We start from the raw sequence: 24625 nt of genomic DNA, 5'->3' as shown, positions 1-24625 counted from the left end.
GGTAACGTAAAGAACTGGTTCCGGGTGAATGATGGCCATGGCAGAGCACTGGGAACTGACCTACATAACGGGCCACTTGAGGTCACAAAAGAGCTATACATTGAGGGACTGGAATCCCTTTCTATTCAGACAGATACTGGGATGATGATAAGGAGTGTGCCAGAAAACGTAGGTGCAGTCTGTGTTACTTTCGGCCTGGAGAAAGCTAACAGTGTGGTGGCTGTCTAACATTTTCTCATTCCATGTATTGTTAAACCAAGGCTCCATGTGCCTGTTCAAGTGATGGTAAAAGATCCCATATCAATATTTCAAAGTAGGGGAGTAATTGCTGGCATCCTGCCCAATATTTATCCTTACTTGAAATCACAAAACAGACTGATCATTGGCACAATGCTGCTTGTGGGGGGGTTGATGTGTGAAACTTGGCTGCATGTTTCATATTATATCAATGTTCACACCTTAAAAAACTTTTAGTAGCCCTGTAAAGCCAGGAACCTGGAGAGGTTGAGTCACTGAGTTTATTCAAGGCCGAGTAAGGTACGGTTTTAATTGACAAGAGATTCAAGGATTATGCGGCAGACAGAAAAGAGGAGCTAAAACCACAACCAAATCACCAATGGTCTTATTGAACGGCAGAAGGGACTGCTCCTGCTCCTATCTTTGATGTTCGTTCCTAACACTAGCAGGGAGTTGTTGCCAGAAGTCCCGCTGTGGGACATAGAAAACAGCCACAAATAAGTCCCAGCGGTTACCCAGCAGCCTTAGGGAACAAAGCAGCAACTACAGAGCAGACAAGCTCTTTCATCAGCATGGCTGCAGGGTCTTTTCATACCAGCTGAGCTTCGCAAATACGGCCAGATGCCATATCTCCACAGGCTCCTTCTCCTCTGCCGGCAAGAAGGATGTGAACAATACAAACATCATTATGTTATTTCAAGAACAAATTCAAACAAGGACTTTGCAACAACCACTGGGGCATCTCATTCCTCAGTGTTACTGGGAATGTCTTTGCCAGAGTCATAATAACAATGTTTCTTTGTCTAGACCTGGAGTTCAATGTGTTTTCTAAGCTGGCAGGTCCACAATAGTCACGATCTTCTCATCAGCTTCAAAAGAAGTGCAGACAGCAGCAAACAGCACACTACCTTACTTGCTTTTGTGGATCTCACAAAAAGACATCGGACACCATGAGAAGGTTACTGGAGAAAATCAGTCATTCTCCAAGCTTCTCAGTCTCAAACCATTCTTCCATTATAGCTTTGTAGGTCAAAGATGGAGTGAACCAGATGCATGCTAGCCTCAAATCTGTGCCTGCATCCTCCTGACCTACGTTTTTCCTACCAAAAGGAAAGGGGGGACCTCTATAGAAAATAAGGCCGAAACTCCTCAATCTATCGAGACCAAAAGTCAAGAGGGAATTGCGGTATATCCTAGTAAGAGATCTTCCTTGTGCTGGCGATGTGACAAATGTTGCCCAGACAGACCCCCAGCTCCTGAACTATAATGGATTGTGTCTCCCAAGACTGTGTCATGTTCTCCCTCATCATCAGTGCCAAGAAAGCTGTGTATATGGACACTTTGCCCATGTTCAGACTCAACAACTCACCAATGGTAACAATGAATAAATTCTAGTTCCTGCAAGCTATTGCAACAGAAATCCTATCTGTTGACAAAGAGCTCAGCCTGTCCATTGGAAAGGCAGCCTCCAACTCTGGGTGACTAACAGTGGCATGGAGAAATAACAAACTGACTCACAGAATCAAGAAACTTACCTCTTACATCCTCAGCACATGGGACTGTACCAGCAAAGTCAGGATAACCAAGAGAAAAGGCTCAAAAACTTCCACTACTAGTCTCCATGACATCCTTGATATCACGTGGAAAGTCAAAGTAATCAATGAGCAGCCCTTTCTAAAGCAAACATGTCAAGTATATTAGCACTGAACAAACACAGTAGGCTTTGCTGGTTTGGTTACATGCATAAAATGGAAGATTTTACATCCACAGTGATGTGTCAAGAGACTAGCAGCACAGCTGAAGCTCTAATTCAGGGATGCAGTCAAGAGAGACATGGAAGCCTTAATATCAATTATAACAAATGGGAAACTCTAGCTGATAATCGACACAAATGTCAATATTGGCAGGACAAAAATTCACCACCATCATGTCAGAAGCTCTGAAGCATACATCAGCCCTGCATCAGCAAAGATCATTCCACACCCCCGACAAGAGACAACATCATGTGTGGCACTGGTGGCAGACTTGACCAAATCAGAATTAGTTTGTTCAGCTATCAAAGGAAATGCAGCAGATGGTCCTTCTTCACCTTCCCAAGTTCCTGAGGCAGCATTCCCATCATCTCTCACAGATAAAAAGATGCCAAGTAAGTCAAGCTATGAGGCCGACCAATTTCACAAAAGTTATTTTCAACATGCATAAAGCCCTTCTTTAAATAGGCAAGTGAGGCTTTCTTAGACATGCAGCATGCCTTGACCCTGGGTATCTCATGAGCATCAGGATCCAATATGACAGGCTTCTGGAGTGAAAGAAGTGTACATTTGCTGTTGCTATGTCGGCCATAGAGGCACCCACTTTACATGGAGCATGAACAAATGTCTGGGGAGCATCTCCGATGAAAGGGAGAAAGCTGAGCTTTGAAAGTATATAAATATAGTTTTTAAAAAAGGACTACCTTCCTTCACAGGCAAAACATGGAAAATCACTTTGTGTTACCAACAGTATGTCAGCAGCCTAAATATATTACTGACTGATCATTTTTTACAAGTCACAATCTTTGTAGTGTCAACCTGTCAGAGGTCAAAGGGGAAAACATGCAAGATTCCCAAATCAATCTGGCTGTAGAAACTGTCTCATTTCATTTCAAATTACCTGCTGCGCCTGCAGTCTGGGACAAACTGCCTGTTCTCATAAAGCATGACAACTTGGGTCGAGCTAATGTGATCATTCATAATGGACAAGTCATGTGGTAGCTCCTATTAACTATTTTTAAACCAGTTCACTGAGGTACGTGATCTCTGCCAGAAGCACAAAACATAAATACACTGCTGACAGGTTAATGCCAAAGGACAATGCCAAAGGGATTTGAAACTTTGTAGCTTTATAACAAAGTTGACTCTATTTTTCTTGGCCCCATCACAGAGAAAATGATTCAATGGAATACATACATTGATTTTCATGTTGATTTGGAAACTAACTTTGGGGACTTTTATAGTGAAATATTTATTCTGTCTATTTTCTGTTTCTTCTTTCAGAAAACCACATATTGATTGACTAATTAATGTATTGACCAAGTCATCTATCTTCATTTATCAAATCAAGACTCAGTTTCCAAACAACCACTAATTGTTGCTCTTCGAAAAGCCGCTGGAACTTATTCAAACAAACACTTTCAGCTAATAATTGCTTGGCAGTAAGGTTGAAATTAAGCATTTGCTTTGTTTCAGATCAAGACTTCTTTCCAACAGAAACCTGGTGCAGGTACATAATCCTTTATCCGAAATCCTTGGGCCCAGTTGTTTTTCAGAATTCGGAATTTTTCGGATTTCGGAATAAATGACATTTTCAGTGAAATTTTAAAAAATTACCAACAGCAGATGTACGTGTGACTAGTACGAGCACTGAGACACAACTGACGCCAGCCATGCTTGGCCACACCGCCATGTCACATCTGAGTGACGTGTTTCAAGTGGCTGTGGAGTTGGGTCACCTGTCCGCATGCCAAAATGACACTCCACACTTCACGATGAAAAGTTTCGTATTTCGGAGTTTTTCCGATTTTGGAATTTCGGATAAAGGACTGTATACCTGTGGTAATATTCTGGTGGAATTACTCGATATTAATTGCACCTTCTCACAAGTGAACATTCTTTGCACTTAATGTCCTGGATGTTATGGTTGTAATGATGGTGTTATTTCACACTGATATGTACATCTGTTTTTTTCTTTCTTTCGCTGTAAAAAAATCTTTCATAAAGCTATGCCTTTCTGTTAACAGCAAAAATATCATAATTAATGCCAAAAAAACTATTCTGGATGTGGAAAAGAGTATTTGGATATTTGTGCAATTAGAGATTTCTCCACTGTGAAAAGTTCTGCCAGAGTTAGAAATTCAGGCTCCTTCAAGTGTTAAACAGAACAGCTCCAGAATTGATTGAGGGTAGGTGACGCTGATTGGACATTGTTCTTGTGGTACAGTGGGACTGTCCCTGCCTCTGGAACAGGAGGCCTAGGTTCGTGTCCCAGCTGCTCCAGAGATGTGTCGTAACATGTCTGAACAGGTTCATTAGAAATTATCCATACCAGGAGCAGCAGTAAGCATGTACTGAATCTTCTGGGCTCTTGTGGTGCAGTAGTAATATCCCTTACTCTGGGCTGGAAGATCTGGGTCAATTCCCACCTCGCCCTGTCATGATAGATTGATGAAAAATATCAAGAGCTAGCTTCTAGAGGAGATGATGGTGCAGTGGTAAAATCTCTGGATGAGTGATCTAGTCGCCCAGGCGAACATCTAGGACACAGATTCAAGTTGGAGTGTGGAATCTGTTGGAATTTTGATATTTGTTATTTAGTTGTTCAACTGGGCAATTTGGTGGTGGGTTTTTCAAAAGAACAGCTGGGTTCTTATAGATAACCATGGATGCCGGGGTGCAGTAATATCACTATTTTGATTTAATCTCCTCCCTCTTTTTGTGTCTTACTGACCCTGGTGGTACATATTGGTAAGTTTTGTGGTGGTTTTTTTTTCTTTCAGAAAGGAGCTGAGCACAACTTCAAACTGCCCACATCTCTTCCGTGGTGAGCACTGTGATCCTTGGAGAGGGAAGACACAGTATCCACTGGTAGTTTTGCAATGTTTTGCATTAGGCGGACCTCGCCAATGCAGAGGGTGCCAATGCCGCTAGGTACCACACCAACACAAACTCACCTCTGCCGCCCCCCTGACTCCACTTCAGGCCCACCGCATTGATGTAGGTGCTGCTGATGCTGCAGGGTCTTGTACTGGTCCAAATCCATCTCCACCACCACTGCCATGAATCGGCACTAGACACAGACCCCTTTGGGAACCCAAATTCGCCTCTGCTGCAGCAACCATCGGCGCTACGTCAATGCAGAAGCTGTCGGGAGCCTAAACTCTCTCTGGTGCTGCTGTCACTCGCCAACCTCTATAAAATGATTATTCTTCCTCCAATAATATCAATGATTCCTCATTGTTATTTTGCTTATAAACTTTAATTATATCAAGTAAAAATCTGCCCAGATATCTAAGTATCTATTACGCACAGTGGCTAAGATAAGGAAAAGGCTAACAACATTTTACTTACTGAAAAGTTCAGAGCTCTTCTTCTTTCTTTTAGTCTTTTGATTGTACTCCTTATCTGAAAAATCATAAATAGTATGATAGTTAAAAGAATAACAGATTGTAACTCTTTGGTTCCACAACATCTAAATTACAGGAAGAAATCATTCTCGACGAAAATCCTAACGTTTTGTATATTTTACTTGGTGGTACATGAATATTTTATTGTCAAGTTGCATTAGTACAGGAAGCGGTGACACAGTGAAGCCTGAAATAAAATTTTAAAGGCGACCATGATTAACTTCAGGGCGAGGTATGGATAGTGGAAGACTTGTTTGAGATGCACAGAGCAGAGTGGATATTAAGAATGTTGAGTTTCAAAACAAAATAATGCAGTACAACACCGAGAGGAGCGAGTGAGCAGACAAACCCCAGACAGGCAGCATCTAGGTGACCATGATTAACTTCAGGGCGAGGTATGGATAGTGGAAGACTTGTTTGAGATGCACAGAGCAGAGTGGATATTAAGAATGTTGAGTTTCAAAAACAAAATAATGCAGGGACAACACCGAGAGGAGCAGGTGAGCAGACAAACCCCAGACAGGCAGCATCTAGAGGAGAGGGTGAGCAGACAAACCCCAGGCAGGCAGCAGCATCTAGAGGAGAGGGTGAGCAGACAAACCCCAGACAGGCAGCATCTAGAGGAGAGGGTGAGCAGACAAACCCCAGGCAGGCAGCAGCATCTAGAGGAGAGGGTGAGCAGACAAACCCCAGGCAGCATCTAGAGGAGAGGGTGAGCAGACAAACCCCAGGCAGCATCTAGAGGAGAGGGTGAGCAGACAAACCCCAGGCAGGCAGCAGCATCTAGAGGTGAGGGTGAGCAGACAAACCCAGGCAGCAGCATCTAGAGGAGAGGGTGAGCAGACAAACCCCAGGGATGCAGCAGCACCTAGAGGACAGGGTGAGCAGACAAACCCCAGGGATGCAGCCGCACCTAGAGGACAGGGTGAGCAGACAAACCCCAGCTGGCAGCATCTAGAGGAGAGGGTGAGCAGTCACACCCAGGCAGCAGCATCTAGAAGACAGGGTGAGCAGACAAACCCCAGGCAGGCAGCAGCATCTAGAGGAGAGGGTGAGCAGACGAACCCCAGGCAGGCAGCAGCATCTAGAGGAGAGGGTGAGCAGACAAACCCCAGGCAGGCAGCAGCATCTAGAGGAGCGGGTGAGCAGACAAACCCCAGGCAGGCAGCAGCATCTAGAGGTGAGGGTGAGCAGACAAACCCCAGGCAGGCAGCAGCATCTAGAGGAGAGGGTGAGCAGACAAACCCCAGGCAGGCAGCAGCATCTAGAGGTGAGGGTAAGCAGAGCATCCTCACATCACACATTTTGAAAGTTAGAGTGAACCATTACAATCACAGGAAAGCTATACATGGCTTGGAGAGGGTGGATGCTAGGAAATTGTTTCCTTTAGGCGAGGAGACTAGGACACGTGGACACAGCCTTAGAATTAGAGGGGGTAAATTCAGAACAGAAATGCGGAGACATTTCTTCAGCCAGAGAGTGGTGGGCCTGTGGAATTCATTGCCACAGAGTGCAGTGGAGGCTGGGATGCTAAATGTCTTCAAGGCAGAAATTGATAAATTCTTGATGTCACAAGGAATTAAGGGCTACGGGGAGAATGCAGGTAAGTGGAGTTGAAATGCTCATCAGCCATGATTGAATGGCGGAGTGGACTCGATGGGCTGAATGGCCTTACTTCCGCTCCTATGTCTTATGGTCTTATAATCTAAAAACTGAAATAATACTGATGCGGTAGATCAGAAAAAACACATAAATTGCTGGAAAAACTCAACTCTGGCAGTATCTGTGGAGAGAAGTCAGAGTTAACATTTTGGGTCAAGTGACCCTTCCTCAAAATTCCTCAATTCTGAGGAAAGGTTACTCGACCCGAAATGTTAACTCTGACTTCTCTCCACAGATAACTGCCAAACGTGCTGAGCTTTTCCAGCAATTTCTGTTTTAGAAAGCTATAATCTGTTTGTTGGTGAGGAACTTGTGGAGTACTGTGTCCAGTTCTGGTCACCTTAATCTTGGAAGGATATTAATAAGCTAGAAAGAGTTCAGAAGAGATTTGCCAGGATATTTCCAGAAAATGGAGGGTTTGAGTTATAGGGAGAGGCTGGGACTTTTTTCACTAGAGCATAGGAGGCTGAGCGGTGACCTTATAGAGGTTTATAAAATCATGAGTGGTATAGATAAAGTGAATGGCAGGTGTCTTTTCCCTTGGGTGTGGGATTTCAAGACTGGAGGCATATTTTTAAGATGAGAGGAGAAAGATTTAAAAGAGGTATGAGGAGTAACCCATTCTATACAGAGGGTGGTTCAGGTGTAGAATGAACTTCCAGAATAAGTGGTATTTGCAGGAACTGTTACAATGTTTAAAAGACACTTTGGTAAGTATGTGAATAAGAAATGTTTGGAGGGATATGGGCCAATTGTAAGCCAGTGGAACTAGTTTAGTTCGGGATTATGGTTGGCATGGACTGGTTGGACTGAAAGGTCTGTTTCTGTGCTGTATGACTCTATGACTCTCTAACTGCTCTTACAGATTGTGTCTGATGTGCTGAATTTAAGAAAAATCTTTTTAGAAATTAAACACAGTCTATTACTACTGAATTAAATAATCATTTTAAGACACTCTAGCAGAAGGAAAGCAAGAATGGAGTGTAGGTTCACAATGCACTTTCAAGAGTAACTTATTACTTAACAAAGACTGACCAAGAATTGGAGAGCCAGTAATGTATTGTGCATATAGAATGTGGGTGCTCCTGGAAGCCTGTGTGATCCAGGATAAACCCATCTCTATTTCGTGTTTGTATCTGAATTAGGGTCAGCTCAGAGTTTGAGAGTCTGACAGCAACACATCAGGGAGGTAGTAGGTTATCAGGACACATTGTTCCAAGAGGCAGGCACACCCCTTAGGATAGGGTCTTCTGGTTTGGTCACTAGTCATGGGAAGCAAGCTGCGTGAGGCAGCTAAAGAGAACCAGAAGGCCGGAGTGTCAGAGCCTCAGCATTCTGTTTTCGATTCATGGGATGTGGGCTTGGCTGCTTGGCCATCATTTGATGTCTATCACTTGCTGTCCAACAGGTTTGAGGGACTTTTAGCTTGTTTGGATGAGAGTGAGGGCTGTAGCATTGATGAGCCAACTCACCACAGCACCATGGTACAGGAAGCCATTCCAGTGGGAGAAAGCAAAGAGGAATGTAATGGTAGTGGTGGTGGGGTGGGGTGGGGGGGGGGGGGGGGCAGCATTGTGAACAGGTTTATACTGTTCTCTGCATCAAAGAGTGAGAATCCAGAATCTGTGTTGCCAACCCAGTGTCAGGACCTGGGACCTTTGCTCACAACTGGAGAGGAACCTGTGGTGGAAGGGCAAGATCCAGTCATCATGGATCCTCTAGGTACCACAACATAGATGGGACAAGGCAGGAGGTCATTTTGAGGAACTAAGTATCAAATTCAGAAGCAGAACACCTAAGATAATAATAGCTGAGCTATATACAGATTGGCATAGGGCAAATAAGATTGGAGAAATGAATGTGTGGTTCGCAAAAAGGGTGCAGAAATGGGCTCTGTTCGTGGAACACTGGCACCAGTACTGGAAAAAGTTGGGACTGGAGGATTGGGATCCCAAATTGTACTGGGAATATTGTTCCAGCAGGCCATGTAAGTAGGGAAAGGTTTTAAACTAATTCATGGAGGTATGAGAGCAAATTTGGGATGATGTGGTAAATCAAAGAGCATGGGATGAGGCAAGAGAGAATGACACTAGAATGGAAAATCATAAATAGACCTTGACGGAAAGGGTTAGAGAGGACAAATCTCTTAGTGAATCAAAAGATAAGGCAAGAGGTTACAAAAAACTGACAAAACAAATGGTTCTCTATCTGAATGTACATTAGCATTCTAAACAAAACAGGTGAACTGATAGTGCTTCCTTACTTGTACTTGCATGATTGAATAGCCAGTACAGAGACATAGCTGCAGGATGACATTGACTCGGACCTGAATCGGGACATTTCCGAACATCAGGAAGTTAGGGAAAGATGAAGCAGTGGCTCCGTTAATCAATGAAGGTATTAGCACTAAGGGCCCAGCTACTTTTTTTTGAGGGCTCCTCTTGAGATTTTTTTGTGAGGGTGACTTTTCATTTTCGGGGACTACGTTTTCCATTCTCACTAATTTATTATTAGGTGATGCAGTTACGTAAAACCATAAGACCATAAAACCTGGAGAAGACATTAGGCCATTCAGCCCATTGAGTCTACTCTGCCATTCAATCATGGCTGATAAATTTCTCAGCCCCATCCTCCCACTTTCTCCCTGTAACCCTTGATCGGCAAGAACCTATATATCGCAGTCTCAAATATAGAGAATGACCTGGCCTCCACAGCCTTCTGTGGCAGTGAATTCCATAGATTCACCACTCTCTGGCTGAAGAATTTTCTCATTATCTGCATTCTAAAAGGCTTCCCTTTACTCTAAGGCTGTGCCCTTGGGTCTTATTCTCTCCTACCAATGGAACCATCTTCCCCACATCTATACCTCCTTTATATTTGTTGAATGGGTAACTTGGACACACACATGAGCAGAATTAGAGTCATTTGACAATAATGATCAACTTCCTATTAAAATAAAAGCCACAACACACAAGTAAAGCACTAATTTCTTCCACATCAGATATAAGTAAGCAACACGTTGTCTTCTACTTAATTACTATACACTTCTACACACAAAAAGCCAACACCCTAAACTTACATTCCACAGAATGATGAGATCGCAACCAATATGTTTCCATATGTAAATAGCTGAAACATTTTAACTAGACAGTTACTCCATTTTATTATTTAAATGGGGTATCTCAAGTATCAATCTAATTTTAAATTAAGCAATTGATCCAGTTTCCAATTCAGTGCAACCCATTACATTTTTCCCCTAAGTATAGTAACTGGAGAATTTACATAACCTTAAACTTGGTACTCCTCATTCATTGACAGTGAATTCTTACCTCAGCTAAAGGCAGCCCTGCTCCTGGCGTCAGCTAATATCAGTATCTAACTTCAGCCCAGGCAAATGGCTCAGCCTCAATCTCAGCCATAGCTTAGAGGGGCCCTTGATCTCTGTCTGGCTTCTCATGCACTGATGTCACTTCCATTTGCTGCTCTTCCAGTCACAGGCTGCTGCCAGTGATTAGAGCAAGTTCCCCTCCATTCAGTTTTCAGGGGTGACTCTTCTCTGATTGATTGCGTCCACGAGTGAATTTAACAGACTGGCTTGAGACCTCTGAGAGTGCATTCCTCTGCCACTCCCCTGATTTCTAGCCATGGATTAGCACACTTTTGAGTCCTGAAGAAGGGTTACACCCGAAATGTCGACTTCTCCACCTCCTGATGCTGCCTGGCTTGCTTTCTTCCAGCCTCCTGCCTGTCTATTTTGGATTACAGCATCTGCAGTTTTTTTGTCTCTGTCCTGAACAGTACCCTACAGCGCAATGGAGTATTTATGAGGGCCTTTCAGAAAAATACGACAATAATCATGGAGGATTTAAATCCAAATATAATCTGAAAAAATCATTGGGCAAAGATAGCCTAGATGAAGGCTTCATAGAGCATTTTCAGTGTAGTTTTCTTAGAGCAGTGCATTCTGGAACCAAACAGAGTGTAGGCTGTCTTAGACCTGGTGTTGTGCAATGAGAAAAGATTTAGTAACTACCACATAGTGAAGGGACCCTTTGGTGGCATTGGCTGTAAATGAGGAAGTGGACGGGAGGGAGAAACTCAAGGAAATTACAATCACTAGAGGCATGGTGTTTATGTTTATGAGCAAATTAGTGGAGCTGAAAGCTGACAAATCCCCAAGTCCTAATGAATTTCATCCCAGAGTCTTAAAACAATAGGCTAGTCGAGGTGGTTGATGTACTGCTTTTAATTTTGCAAATTTCCAGTAGATTGCATCGGAGGCTGAGGGGTGACCTTATAGAGGTTTATAAAATCTTGAGAAGCATGGATAGGACAAATAGAGAAAGTCTTTTCCCCGGGGTGGGGGAGTCCAGAACTAGAGGGCATACGTTTAGGGTGAGAAGGGAAAGATATAAAAGGGACCTAAGGCGCAACTTTTTCACGCACAGGGTGGTGTACGTATGGAATGAGCTGCCAGAGAAAGTGGTGGAGGCTGGTACATTTACAGCATTTAAAAGGTATCTGGATGGGTAGATGAATAGGAAGGGTTTAGAGGGATATGGGCCAGGTAAATGGGACTAAATTAGGTTGGGATATCTGGTCGGCATGGACGAGTTGGACCAAACGACTGTACATCTCTATGACTCTCTGTCAAATGTCAGTCTTTTATTCAAAGGGGGAGGGAGACAGAATGCAGGAAACTACAGGCAAGTTAAGCTTAACATCTGTCACACAGAATACATTATGAACTATTATTAAAGATATTACAACAAGGTACTTGGAAAAGTTTGAAGTACTCAGGCAGAGTCAACATGGTTTTGTGAAAGGAAAATTATTTAAAATTTATTGTGGTTATTTGAGGAAATGATATGTTCTATGAATAAAGAGGAACTGGTGTACTGCATTTGGATTTTAAGGAAATATTCAGTAAGGTGTCACAAAGGTTATTACAGAAAGTAAAAGCTCATTGTGTGGAGGTAATATATTGGCATGAATAGAAGATCGGCTAGCTAACAGTTAACTTGCCAGAATAAATGAGTCATTTTCTGTTTGACAAGTTGTTAGAAGCCACTGGGACCACAACATTTTACAATTGATATAAGTGACTTGAATGAAAGGACCAAAAGTATGATAGCTAAATTCGTTGGTGACACAAAAGAAGATAAGAAAGTAGGTTGTGAAGAGAATGTTACAGAGGAATATAATTAAGTTCAGTGACTGGATAAAGATCTGGCAAATGGAGTACACTTTTGGAAATGTGAAACTGTTGATCGCAGCAGAAAAAAATTTAAAAAGCACAATATCTAAATAGTAAGAGATTGCAATTGTGGAGTGACTTGTGGCCGAGTGCACAAATTAGAAAAGTTTAGTATACAGGCACAGCAAGTAACGAGAAAATTGTGATAATCCTTTTAAGGTCTATACTGAATCACTAATTAATCTCCTCATAGAGTTTATTGAATTTGAGCTCCCTTGGTAATAGGTAATGGTCTGACCAGCTGGAATTCATTACCTGAGTCGTGTCTTATAGGCCAGACCAAACCCCCTCAAAATATATTAAAAAGATAGCTTCGACTCCAACATTTTTTAAAATTTTAAAGACGTTGTGTTCCAGCTATAATTAGATTGGTCAAACTAACTGGCTTGAAGCAAAACACTTTATTTTTATATTATAGTTAAAATACAAACAAAAGAAAGAATTGGAATAACTTAACTTTATTAGAAAACTTAATAGAATAATGGTTTATTTAACAACTGAAAAGCAACTGTTCTAATCTAGTAACATTCCATCAACACACCATTGGCAAAGGCAAATTCAGTAAAATAGATTGTCTCACATGCAATTCTAGCAGCAGGAAGAGAACCCCAGCTCTAGGTGTCACACGGGAATAAGAGCTTCCACATCCAGCTTCAAGATCCCAGCAACTGCTGAAAGCTAAAACTAAAATCCTGGTTCTGTGGGAGCTTGACCCCACTCTTTCATGTTGCTTCTATTGTTTCAATTTTATATAAAAAACAAAGCTACCTCAACTTGGAGCAGACAGCTCAGCTCCAAGTTTACAATACTTGCTTTAAAATCAAAACATGAGAGAACAAATCCTTCCTAAAGGCACATCTTGTAACACTTGTGGCGCACCGGTAGCATATCTGACTTCAGATCAGATGTTTGGGTGCTCAAATCACATTAGGCTCATGGCATTTGACTGCAGCTCAACTGCCTGAAATTTATATCCAGACGGAGCTTGTTTTGGGGGCTCTCTTGTGACACAGTGGATGAAAATTTGGCAACTGGAGTAAATTGAAGGCCTGGGTTCAAATCCCACCTGCCCCAGTCATAATACCTCTGGTCAGGGTGGTTGAAAATAAAATCAGTTAAATAAAAAAAATTAAACAAATCATTAGGGGCCCTCTTGTGGTACAGTAGTATTGACTAACCCCTGGACCAGAGGCCTGGGTTTAAGACCCCCTGTTCCCAACATGTGTATTATTTTTCTAATCAATTTTTAAAAAAAATTCTTTTAAAAATTAAGCAGATTCATAAGACCCTCTTGTGGTGCAGTGGTAGTGACCCTATACATGGGCCAGAATGCCTGGTTTCAAGGCCCATCTGCCTCAGAGCTGTGTAATATTTGAACAGGTTGATTAGAAATGATAAAATAAAGCAAATCCAGGGCCCTTGGGGTGCAGTATTCTTACCTCTGGCTCAGGGATGGGCCTACCGAACGGTCTATCCTGCGCTAGGGGTATTCTATGTATGCCACAAATAGTGGCTCTACTTTAGTGTTCAATAATAAACAATGTGCCTTTCCAACTGGCTTCCTGAGTTTTTTTTTCCAGAAATCCAATGGTTTTAGTATTTATTGTCAATGGAATTGAAATCAAAAGTAGGGAGGATTTGCTTCAGTTCTACAGGACATTGGTGAAATCATATCTGGAATACTGTGAACTGAATTGGTCACCTTATTTAAGAAAAGATCTAAATGTATTTAAAGCAGTTCAATAAAGGTTTACTATTAGAATATGTGGTTCAGATGAGTTGTCTCATGTGGATAGGTTGACCAGGTTAGGTTTGTATCCGAGAGAGTAAGAAGAGACTTGATCAATACCTATGAGATCCTACTGAGGTGAATATAGGAAGTATTTTTCTTTTGTGAAAGAATGTAGAACCAGAGGTTCCCATTTTAAAATAAGGAATTGCTCTCATTTAAGACAGAGACATGGATATTTTATTTCTCTCAAAGGTCATGAGTCTTTGGAACTCTCTTCCTCAAAAAAACACTAGAAGCATTGTTCTTGAATATTTTTAAGACATTGACACTGAAATTCTTGGTAAGATAGAGGCGAAAAGTTATCAGGGATAGGAGCCTGGAATAATAATTAGTCATGTTCCTATTAAATAGTTGAGCAGGTTTTGAGGGATGGAGTGACCTATTATTGTTCCTATTTCACACCTGGGAGTTGTCAGATATATCAGCATGGACTTTCTGCATGCTAGTGGAAAGGACTCCTATATCTCAAGTCATTGCAAATATGTACTTCGCTTTTTAGGTGTGCATCCATTAGCAGGCTTTCTACAGATTCCTAATTGGGCGTATTTCCAATGTGATGTGGAGGAGCCCTTCCCCTGAATTCAGCTAAGGGTTCTTAAGCCTCTAGAGCCTTCTCAGCCTCGATAGAATTGTACCAAACAGATGGCCTACTGCAATAGGGGTAAGAGATAGCTGCAAACATGCTGATGGAGAAATACAGCATTCTTCAAGTAACAGTTTTTATTTTTCTCTTTGTAGATTCTGAGTATAGCCACTCTCAATGAGCACTTGCACAAGAACTCCTCCTCCACGACCACCATCTTCCTTCCCACCCACCCACCCCCCCCCCACCCCCGAGTCAATATTGGATGCCAGAGCCTATAATGGCACACAGCATGCAAAGATAGTTACAGATGGAACTGCAATAAATGCAAGCTACATTTATTAAACCTTTGTTAAAAGACAATCTCTCCGTCCAGTGATTATCTTACTGAAACATCTCTGACCTGCTGCCAATGAAATAACATCATTCCTTGAGTAAGGGGATCAAAACTATACACAGTGCTCCAGATGTGGTCTCACCAGCACCTTGTTCTGTTGCAGTAAGACTTCCCTACTCAAATAATTCAAACCTATTGAAATAAGGGCCAATATTCTATTAGCCTTCCTGACTACCTGCTACACCTGTGTGTGTTAGCTTTGTGTTTCATGCACAAATACCCTCAAATTCTTTTATGTTGCAGCTTTCTGCTGCTGTTTGCCATTTAAACAATACTATCTGTTCTTTTGTTCTCTATTATAAGACTACACATTTTCCCACATTAAATCTCATTTGACAACCTTTTTTGCCCATTCACTTAACCTATCTATCGCTCTGTAAACTGTTTATATTCTCTTCGCAACTTATCTGTCCACCTCTCTTTGTATTATCTGCAAATCTGACTACAGTATATTCTCTTCCTCCCTCCACGTCATTATTATATATTTCAAGCAGTTGTGGTCCCAGTACTGATCCCTGTGGAACCCCTCTGCTTACAGGTTGCCAACCTGAAAAAGAACCTCTTATCCCCACTCACTGTTTCCTGTCCATTAACCAATTCTCTACCCTCCTCAATATATTACCCCCAAAACCATGGGCTCTTAGGACTTAACCTTTTGTGATGTACCTTGTTGTATGTCTTCTAGAAGTCCAAATACAACACATCTACCAGCTCCCCTCAGTTCACTCTGGTTGAGAATTCTTCAACAAACTCTAATAAACTAGACAGCTACTATTTCTCTTTTGCAAGAATCATCTGTGGGAAAAGCAGAATGTTCCACAAAAACAAGTGTACCCTGCATCAGTTCAGAACTGTGATTTGCACATAATGTCAGATTGTTTAGTAAAATGAGGATCATTATTCAAATACAATAAAAATATCTGAAAACATTTTACACTACCCTATTGTGCAACAAGAAATGCATCTAGAGACGTGTGAATGAGTGTTTGAAGAGCACCACCCGACATTTCCATTCACATTGCGTGGTGACACACTGTGGTAATGAAGACAATTTTGCATTTGAGCCACATCAAAAGGGAGGAAAATCACTTGCAAAGACAATAGAAATTTTACCACATGAAACTACCATGAAAACAACATTTAGACAATGTAAAAACAGCCTGAGAAATCCTGGATAATAACAAAATGTGTTACATAATGGTCACCATTCATCTAATTGAATTACTGATGCATTCACTCTCACAGGAAAACTGACATATTCATAAAATTGTTGTTATTTGTTTCTTTAATTTATGGAGTTCCTCTTAAAGCTTTCTTTCCTCATGGAAAATTCAGTACTATTCATCTTGAAGTAAAATAAATTGTTGTTTGTGTCAGCCCATGTAATAAAAAAAAAATCAAATATTAGTTTTAATAACTGGACAACAACATCCCAATGCAGAAATATCCTTGATGAGACTAGTCTCAATAATAATAATGCTGATGCAAATGATGCAATTGCTGATCATGTGCATGAATGAGGCAAGGAAAGTGTTTTAATCACCGATCCAATGAGTAATCATTCATTCCTAATTTTCATCATGAAGACTAACACACAATGTTGTACCATAGATGTGAAGTGGGTTTTAAAATAGTGACATTAGAAAACATAAATAATAACAGCTGGCCATGTCAGTGAAAAAGAAATTGGAAGTGACACATAGACTGTGAACACTGAGGAGATGGCTGCTTTGGGCTTTAAGTGATCATGTGTCACAAACAGCTCACAGAGGCACTCAATTTGTACGGCTTGTGTACTCGAATATTGACACAAGGCTGGAAGTTGTAGCTGAACAGATTGAAGTTGTATGCACCCAGCTGAAGGCTTGCCAGCAGTTAATGAACGGGAACAATAGGCTGTGCAGATGTGGGTTATCTACTACACAGATATAGCTCCTAATATAGTGAATCGTTATGGTGCCATACCTGCCTGAGTGTGCAGAAGCAATTTATTCCACATCCATCTTACGTACCTTGCCATCCAGAAAGTATTTCATCCCTTTAAAACATGATTTTTTTTTTGTTTTCTTCCAATTGTTGAGAATCACTATACTAACTGCAATAGAGAGATTTGGGGGAGGGGGGGTGGAGTAGGGGGAAGGCAGACACTTAGCTGAAAGGTTACAAAAGCAATATGATCTCACGTTTCCATTGGTCAATCTTTTAGAGGCAAGATAGCTTTGGCAAATGCAGTGAGTAATTTTTGAATTGGGATAATTTTAGTGCATCCTACAGGATGCTGAAAAACTCAGATAATCAGGACATGAAGAAGGACAGAGCACTACAGTGTAAACTTTATACATATGTAAGCTTTCACTTTCAAAGACCCACCCATTATGTATTGTGCACCTTCAGCCAACAACCAAACCTTATGCATTAGAGTACAAGTGAGTTTCCAGGTAAAGCCCACCAGTGAAACATAATTACTGCCTAACTGATGACAACAATAACACAAGATGGTGTACTCAGCTCAAACATAGTGGGCTGGTGGATGACTAGATCCAAGCACATCATCAGGAAGATCCAAATCTAAATTTAAGATTCCAATTGTGTGTGTGAGCCAAATTCGGGAATCCATTCTTTGAACTTTCACAACTAAAATGGATTGAGGTTTCTATCCGTAGCCTCTGATAATCAGCCAGGCTTTGCCAGAAACAGAGACTGAACCTTCAGTTACTCAAGTCAGTATGTGGATCTGACTGAATGTAAATGAGCACTTGGACATACTTGAATATAGTTGAAACTTTATTGCTGGAACAGCACAGCAGGTCAGGCACGGGGCAGTCAGGTTTGTGGATTTTGGGCAGGAGGTAGAAACGGGCGGTTCGGGGTTGTGGGACTATGAGGTTGGAGGCGGTAGCCCAGAAGATCCAATCATACTGATCAAGATTAACTGGGATTTGACACAGCTTTATAGTTTCTCTCTTCAGCCAATGATCACAGCTGACAGAAACTGCTAAGCACGTTGCAGGCAAGGCTGTACTGACAGGAGTACCTAAAATCAACAACTTCCCGATATATGATATAAATGCTACATTATTTTCTTTAATTGTATTTATTGCTCATTCACACTCTTTAGGTTCTGTCAGGGAGAAGTGTGAACATTGCCCTGTGTAATGTTGTAATGTTTCACCGAGCTTCTAGTGTCAAAGATCTTCAACTGTTTTGGATCTGCTTCTTAGTTTCTGGCAGAAAATCATGCATTTATTCAAAGGATAATGGCTGGAGCGGAAACCTGGAAAACCAAAGTGGCCTTCATTTACCACTCTTAATGGGACTGTCAGAATATTGTTAAAAGCAGCAAAGGAACACATATATCTTCACGATTGAATTCATTTTTGAAATCAGAAGCGATCATTTGTAATAAAATACCAACATATACGTGGGCGAATTTAGTAAACATAATTTGGAGGCGTTTGAATAGAATGGAGATCAAGGTGACATTGAAGAGCTCTCAAGACCAGATCAGGTCAAAGGTTAATCTGTGGCGACTTCTTTCTTATTTCTAAGCCAGAAACATAATACCTATTGAAGCCAATGAGAGCTAATTTTATGGCTGAATTGTAGGAGCAGTGACTCTGGATGCAACCTTCCTTTTAGTGGTGAAATCCGATTTGTAAAAGTTCTTCCAAGGTTTCTCACTGCAAGGCCCAGCAGGCTTTCTCATCTTTTCATTAATTGCCCACCATGCCCCCATGACGTCTCTCACATCTATTTCCGGCTCATCTTAACCCCTGCCTTTCCACAGCAACTCAGGTGCATATCCTGAAATGTTATGGCATCCCTTGTGCCCGCACCATCTTTAAAAGGAATTGTGCTCCCGGCCAGGTGCTGTCAGTTCAGAGCTGCTCTGCACAGTTCCCAAACTTTGCCACAGACATGGCAGGCTGGGAAAATATGGCACCTTGCTTTCTGGGCAGGGTCCTGGAGGTCCTGTTGTGTACTCGATTCCCCCAGGACCACAGTGGAGATCCATGCCAGCCTGGTCCCAGGTTGCCACCCAGGTCAGCCCAGTCTCAGCTCTCTGGAGGTGGAAAAGGTCTTCAAAGATCTTCCCCACTCCATTAGCATCAGTGTTCTGCTCTCCAATAGCTCATATTCAATGCGTCTTTGCTGCTGTACCCTCCTCCGGCCAAAACTCATGCCCTATCATTCCTACTATTGCCTGTAACATCACCTCTCACTTGCTCTCACCCGTGACCAAGCTTGCATATCCTCTGCACTGCCTTTTCACTCACCCATAGCATCTGTCTAACAACAACCAACAACGTAAGTTGTACCACCCACTTTTGTCTCCCGTGACACCTGCCTCTCTCTCATTCAACGGGCAAAACAAACCACTATCGGGCAGAGAGATCCAAGATGCCTGAAGCAATGCCAGTCATTCAGCTCCTCACCCCTCTATGGGAGGGTTCTCACTCAGTCGGCCCGAGTAGGGCATGGACTGGTATCAGACACTGCCTTTGACTTCCTGTGCCAGGAACTCCTGAGTTAAGGCCTACTGACAGTTGTAACAAGCTTCTTAGCTTTTCCTGGCCAATCAGCAAAGCAAGGCATTAGTAATGAATGAATGATGAATGATTTATTTGTTGTCACATATACAGAGGAACCTTGATTATCCAAACGACACAGGGCGGGGAGTATTTTGTTCGAATAATCAAATGTTTGGATAATTGAATACCAGATAACACAGTTTAGCCAAGTATTTGGACCTTGCGATCTTGTTCAGATAACCCGAAATTCGGATAATTGAATAATCAAGGTTCCTTTGTACCATGAAGATACAATGAAAAATAGTAGCTGCGTAATAATAGCTGACCCTCAGTCAGAATGACAAGGAAGGCAAAGCAAGAGTGCAATGAGCATCCAAGTGGAGTGAAAGTGCGTGAATGCTATGACAGATAGTAAAGAATCCAGCCATATAGCTTGGTCCAGTTCATGAGCTGGGTGTGTATCCCTGAATGGACAGTGTCCTTGCTGCAGCATTACAATAGAGTTGCCAATGCAGCCCCCAACACAGCACTGATGTGCAGAAGTGACCTGGTCACGCGGTGAGCTTCAGGTGCTCACTCTGGTTTCCTTATCAACGTTTGTAAGATGAGATAATTCTGACTTTGAGATGGGCCTTGCTGCACTTGTCACCCGATTCTGCCACATGGCACTCAGACCCCGATGAGATTCCAAATTATCATTTAGATTATGTAAATTATATATATATATGCATACATAATATGATGCCCATTAGTTTGGAGCACTGTGCAAAAGGTATCCAGCTAATATTGCATGTACAAGAGCAGGCTAGTTCTTTCTAATTGCTTCTGCCACACTGAGGCCTGACCTTTATGGAGGATGTAAGAGCAGGAAAGGAGGCAAAGGGACCAGTGAAACATGAAGCCTGGCACTTGATTGTCGTTGTGATATTCTGCCTATGCTGAAGGATGCCCTCCCACCCAGAGCCCAACTGTTCCACAGAATTGGTCAATTAAGGGCCGAGACTACCCCAGGGGCAATGGTCACCACCCCAACATGATGATGTCTCCCCCATCCTTGCCAACCATTCTCTATTCCTCCTGGGGTTTGCTCGATGCATGGCCAGTCCCACTTAACTCACTGCAATGGCTGCATCCATCATGATTTCTTTCAGCTGGATGCAGTCTCAATTGTAACCACCACTCCCAGTGGAGGCACTGGAGCTGAGGAGCTTCAGGTCTGTGATTGGAGGCAGGGTCTCATCCATAAAGGAGCAGGAACCCTGATGGCAGTTCATTCACAGAAGGCCGGGCCTGAGATCCAATCAGAGATCCCACAGACAGTCAAGGCATGGCTGCCTCGAGCTTTTCATCCCTACAAAACTCAGCCAAGTGTATGACATCCATGAAGATGTACAACATTTTCTAAGGGGGACTGCACACTTTACAGCCCATTCTTCCTCTCAGTTAGAAGCAGAGCTTCTCATGCTATCTACTTTACATCCATGAAAGTAGATATTTACCTGTTGGACTGCATTTAGCATCTAAACCTCAATGAAATCGGAAAAACTGCATTCGTAATTGAATACCTGCATAAAATATGAAACAAGACATACAATACCATTCAACCTGACTGTCCCAGACTTCATTATGGTTATACTATTTTCACTCAGACTGTAGGATATTAGCGGTGTAGACAAGAGCAGATTAATCATTAGCTTCATGAATGAAGGAGCAGGTTGGAAGGACTGGATAACCTACTCCTGCTTCTAAGTCCTAAGTCCCTATCATGCAGTCGTGCCAGTTCTGTCACTTCCAAAGAACAAATTCTTTTGATTTGAAATGGAACTCCATTGAAAATACATTGTTTTCATCCCAAAAAGAACAATTATAGGAAACCAGGTTACTCCTGGAGCAAAACATCAGCAGCATTGTGACTGTAGATATGGCAGAAGCCAAGTGAAATGAAAGTCAGACAATTCTCTTCTCTGTTCTTTTTATCTCTTTAACCTTACACATTCTATACGTTGACTAAGAACAGGCAAATGAATCTAGCAAGTTCCTACATATGCTAAAGATGTTACGATGACACACAATACTGTTGTTATTTCTACAAATCCACCTCTTGTATCACTAAATCCTGGAGGTAATATATTTCATAACAAGAAATATTAAATATTAAAACATTAACTCAATAACATGATGTCTATGACTTATTTATGGGATCATATGTACATGGTTAAGTTCTCATAATTCAAAAGTCAGGTTGAACAAAGTGCACTGCATACATTAAGAAAATGATGCATTGCATATTGATCAAAAGGATACACAAATGTGAAACACATTGGTGAGATTACTCTAATAATGCTAACAATATACATTTTACTGCTATCACTGATTATGTGAAAGGTTTTCACTTAATATATTTGCAACACGCTGAAAAAAGAGAACTGACAACATTTCAATTGTAACACTGAAGACTTGTGCTCCAGGATTAGCTGTCTGCTGGCTAATTTATTCCTAAACAACTACAACACGGCCATTTACCAGACAATATCAAGAATTGCTTAGGTCCCCAAACCACAGGACAAATCCAGTTCCATAAATAACACCAACAGTGCTAAAACATGACACTCTCTGAGCACCAATCTGCTCACAAATGCCAGTTAGGGTTCTATTTTGGCCACTTGGCTTCAGCCTTCATTGCAGCCCTGGACCAAACACAGCCAAAATTGCTGAACTCCACAGGTAAGGCAAGATTCACTGCCCTTGACATCAAAGCAGCAGCTGATAGCATTCAAGGAGCCTGAGAAAAACTGGAATCAATGGCAATCAATGGGAAAATTCTCTGTTGTTTGTATAAAGTCTAGAACATAAAAAAGATGGCTATGGTTACTGGAGACTGATCATGTCCTCCCAGGACAATGCTTCAAGGTTTTCTCAAGATAAAGTTTCCTAGATCCACTCATCATCAGCTGCTTTATCAACTACCTTCCCTTCATGATAAAGTCCAAGGTGGAGATGGCCATGGGTGACTGTATCACTCATAACTTCTCTAATATTGAAGTAATTCTTGCTCTCATGCAGCAAGACTTGGACATCACTCAGGCTTGGCTCAATGGCAGGTAACAGTCATATTACACAATTCATTCAATGAACATTTCTAATAACAGAGGATTTAACCATCTCCCCTCATGTACAATGGCATCACTATCATTGAATCCCCACCATTAGCCTGAGGCTACGGTTGGACCAGAAATTAAAGTGCACCAATGGTATAAATATTGTTGCTACAAGGGCAGGTTAGAGGCTTGGAATTCAGCCTCATATTTCCTGATTCCCTAAAGTCCACTTATCATCTAGAAGACGCAAGTCAGGAGTGTGGTAGAATACTCCCCATTTGCCTGGAGGAGTGCAACTCCAACTTTACTCAAGAAGTTCGGCACCCCAACTAGGACAAAGCATCATACTTGACTGGCACTCCCTTAATCATTCACTCCCTACATCCCCAGCTCACAGTGACAGCACTGTGGACCATTAACAAGATGCACTGTAGCGTCCCAAGATTCCCTCAACAGTATTTTCTACATTAGTGCACTCTATCACCTAGAAGGACAAGGACAGCTGGCTGCAAGCTCCCTTCTCCATGCCACACATTATCCCATCTTGGAAATACATTTGTTCATTGCCACTGGGACAAAATTCTAGAACTCCATTTGGAACAGCACTGAGTGTGTATCCCAGGTCTGCAGCGGTTTCAGATGGCAGCTCACCACCACCACCACCCTCTCCAGGGCAAATAGAGATGGGCAATAAATGCTGGCCCAGCTAACAAAACCCACATCCCATGAATGAAGGATTTTTTTAAAATTTAAAATCCATAGAATCTTCAAAAATATAGAATTAAATCTCAATAACGTTCTTGCTTATTCAGTCAAGAATGAACTATGAGGAGGAGATGAACAAGTACAATGTTATTCAACATTTGTAATATTAAATCATAAAGGAGGGGCGAACCAATTTTGATCTCAGAAATAAAGCTAAATTCTGCACAATTACATGCTTATGTTTGAAAAATTAAAAATTCAGATTGAATGTCACTGTATGAGGTTCACTACTTCATACCAAAAATGGATGAGCATTGAATTTTTCTGGTCATTCCTCTTTTTTGAATCTCACTATTATTACCTGCTCCAGTTGTAGTCATCAACTGAGCTCCATCTAACCACTTTAAAGTTCACAACGGTAATTTTTCTCTTGTACACAGGTTTTCTTTATTTCATCTTTTCTTGCTATTTTCCTTCCTATAAGCTGCTTGGGGGATAAATATGGTGGCCCTGAAAATATAGGACATTAATTCAGTCAATGTGAAGCAGGCCAATTTCATGCTGGCTGCTAATTAACATTAATCATTTAATTATTTTGCTCTCTAGATACAAGGTCAATGTTAGGGATCAAGCCTAAGGACCTAGATGCAGTGCCACAATAGGTTCAATGACCTTGCAAAAGTGGACAAGATCAGTGAGTACAATTTCAAATGTGATGTTGCACCAACTGCACCACTAGCTTCACACACTGGTCAATTCAGCACAACCCCAAAATCACACAACCTTCATCAGACAAAACGCATACCTGACAATCATGTGCTACACCTCCCCCTCAGAAATGCAACACTTGCAAATCCTACAACTAAATCTAAGGCAGCAGAAACTAAAGAAAGAAAGCACAGCTGTATATGCTGATCATTGTGGAGGAGATAGTGTTACTCATGATTGCAGTTAGGAAAAGATGATGAAATTGAAGATAAACTAATCTTCTTCCTCAAATCTCACAACTTTGTGCAATTTATAAACTGAAGATGATGCAAGTATGATCCTAGCTGTTGGTTCCCCACTTGGCTGCACACCACAGTTTTACCCGAGGATGCCTCTCCTCACAAACAGCTAAGAAATAAGACTTGGCCAGGTTGTGCAGGAAGAGTAGGATGACAGTGATGAAGAAGTCACAGCACCGTCACTCAATTCCGGA

The 24625-nt window shown here is 41.8% G+C and overlaps 1 protein-coding gene across 3 annotated transcripts in view; it reads right to left on the bottom strand.

Annotated features, from left to right (window-relative positions):
* The window catches only part of LOC122554545 (adhesion G-protein coupled receptor D2-like), a 292263-nt gene that overhangs the window by 135204 nt on the left and 132434 nt on the right, over positions 1–24625 (bottom strand). For all 3 annotated transcript variants that reach the window (XM_043699744.1, XM_043699743.1, XM_043699745.1), the window contains one exon: positions 5343–5396. In XM_043699744.1, coding sequence (XP_043555679.1) covers positions 5343–5396 — 54 coding nt within the window. The remainder of the gene's footprint in view (positions 1–5342; positions 5397–24625) is intronic.

Source organism: Chiloscyllium plagiosum, chromosome 11 (genome assembly GCF_004010195.1).
Source record: "Chiloscyllium plagiosum isolate BGI_BamShark_2017 chromosome 11, ASM401019v2, whole genome shotgun sequence".
In the NCBI taxonomy this organism is placed as follows: Eukaryota; Metazoa; Chordata; class Chondrichthyes; order Orectolobiformes; family Hemiscylliidae; genus Chiloscyllium; species Chiloscyllium plagiosum.
The sequence above is the reverse complement of the archived record's forward strand: the minus strand, read 5'-3'. Positions and strand labels throughout refer to the sequence as shown.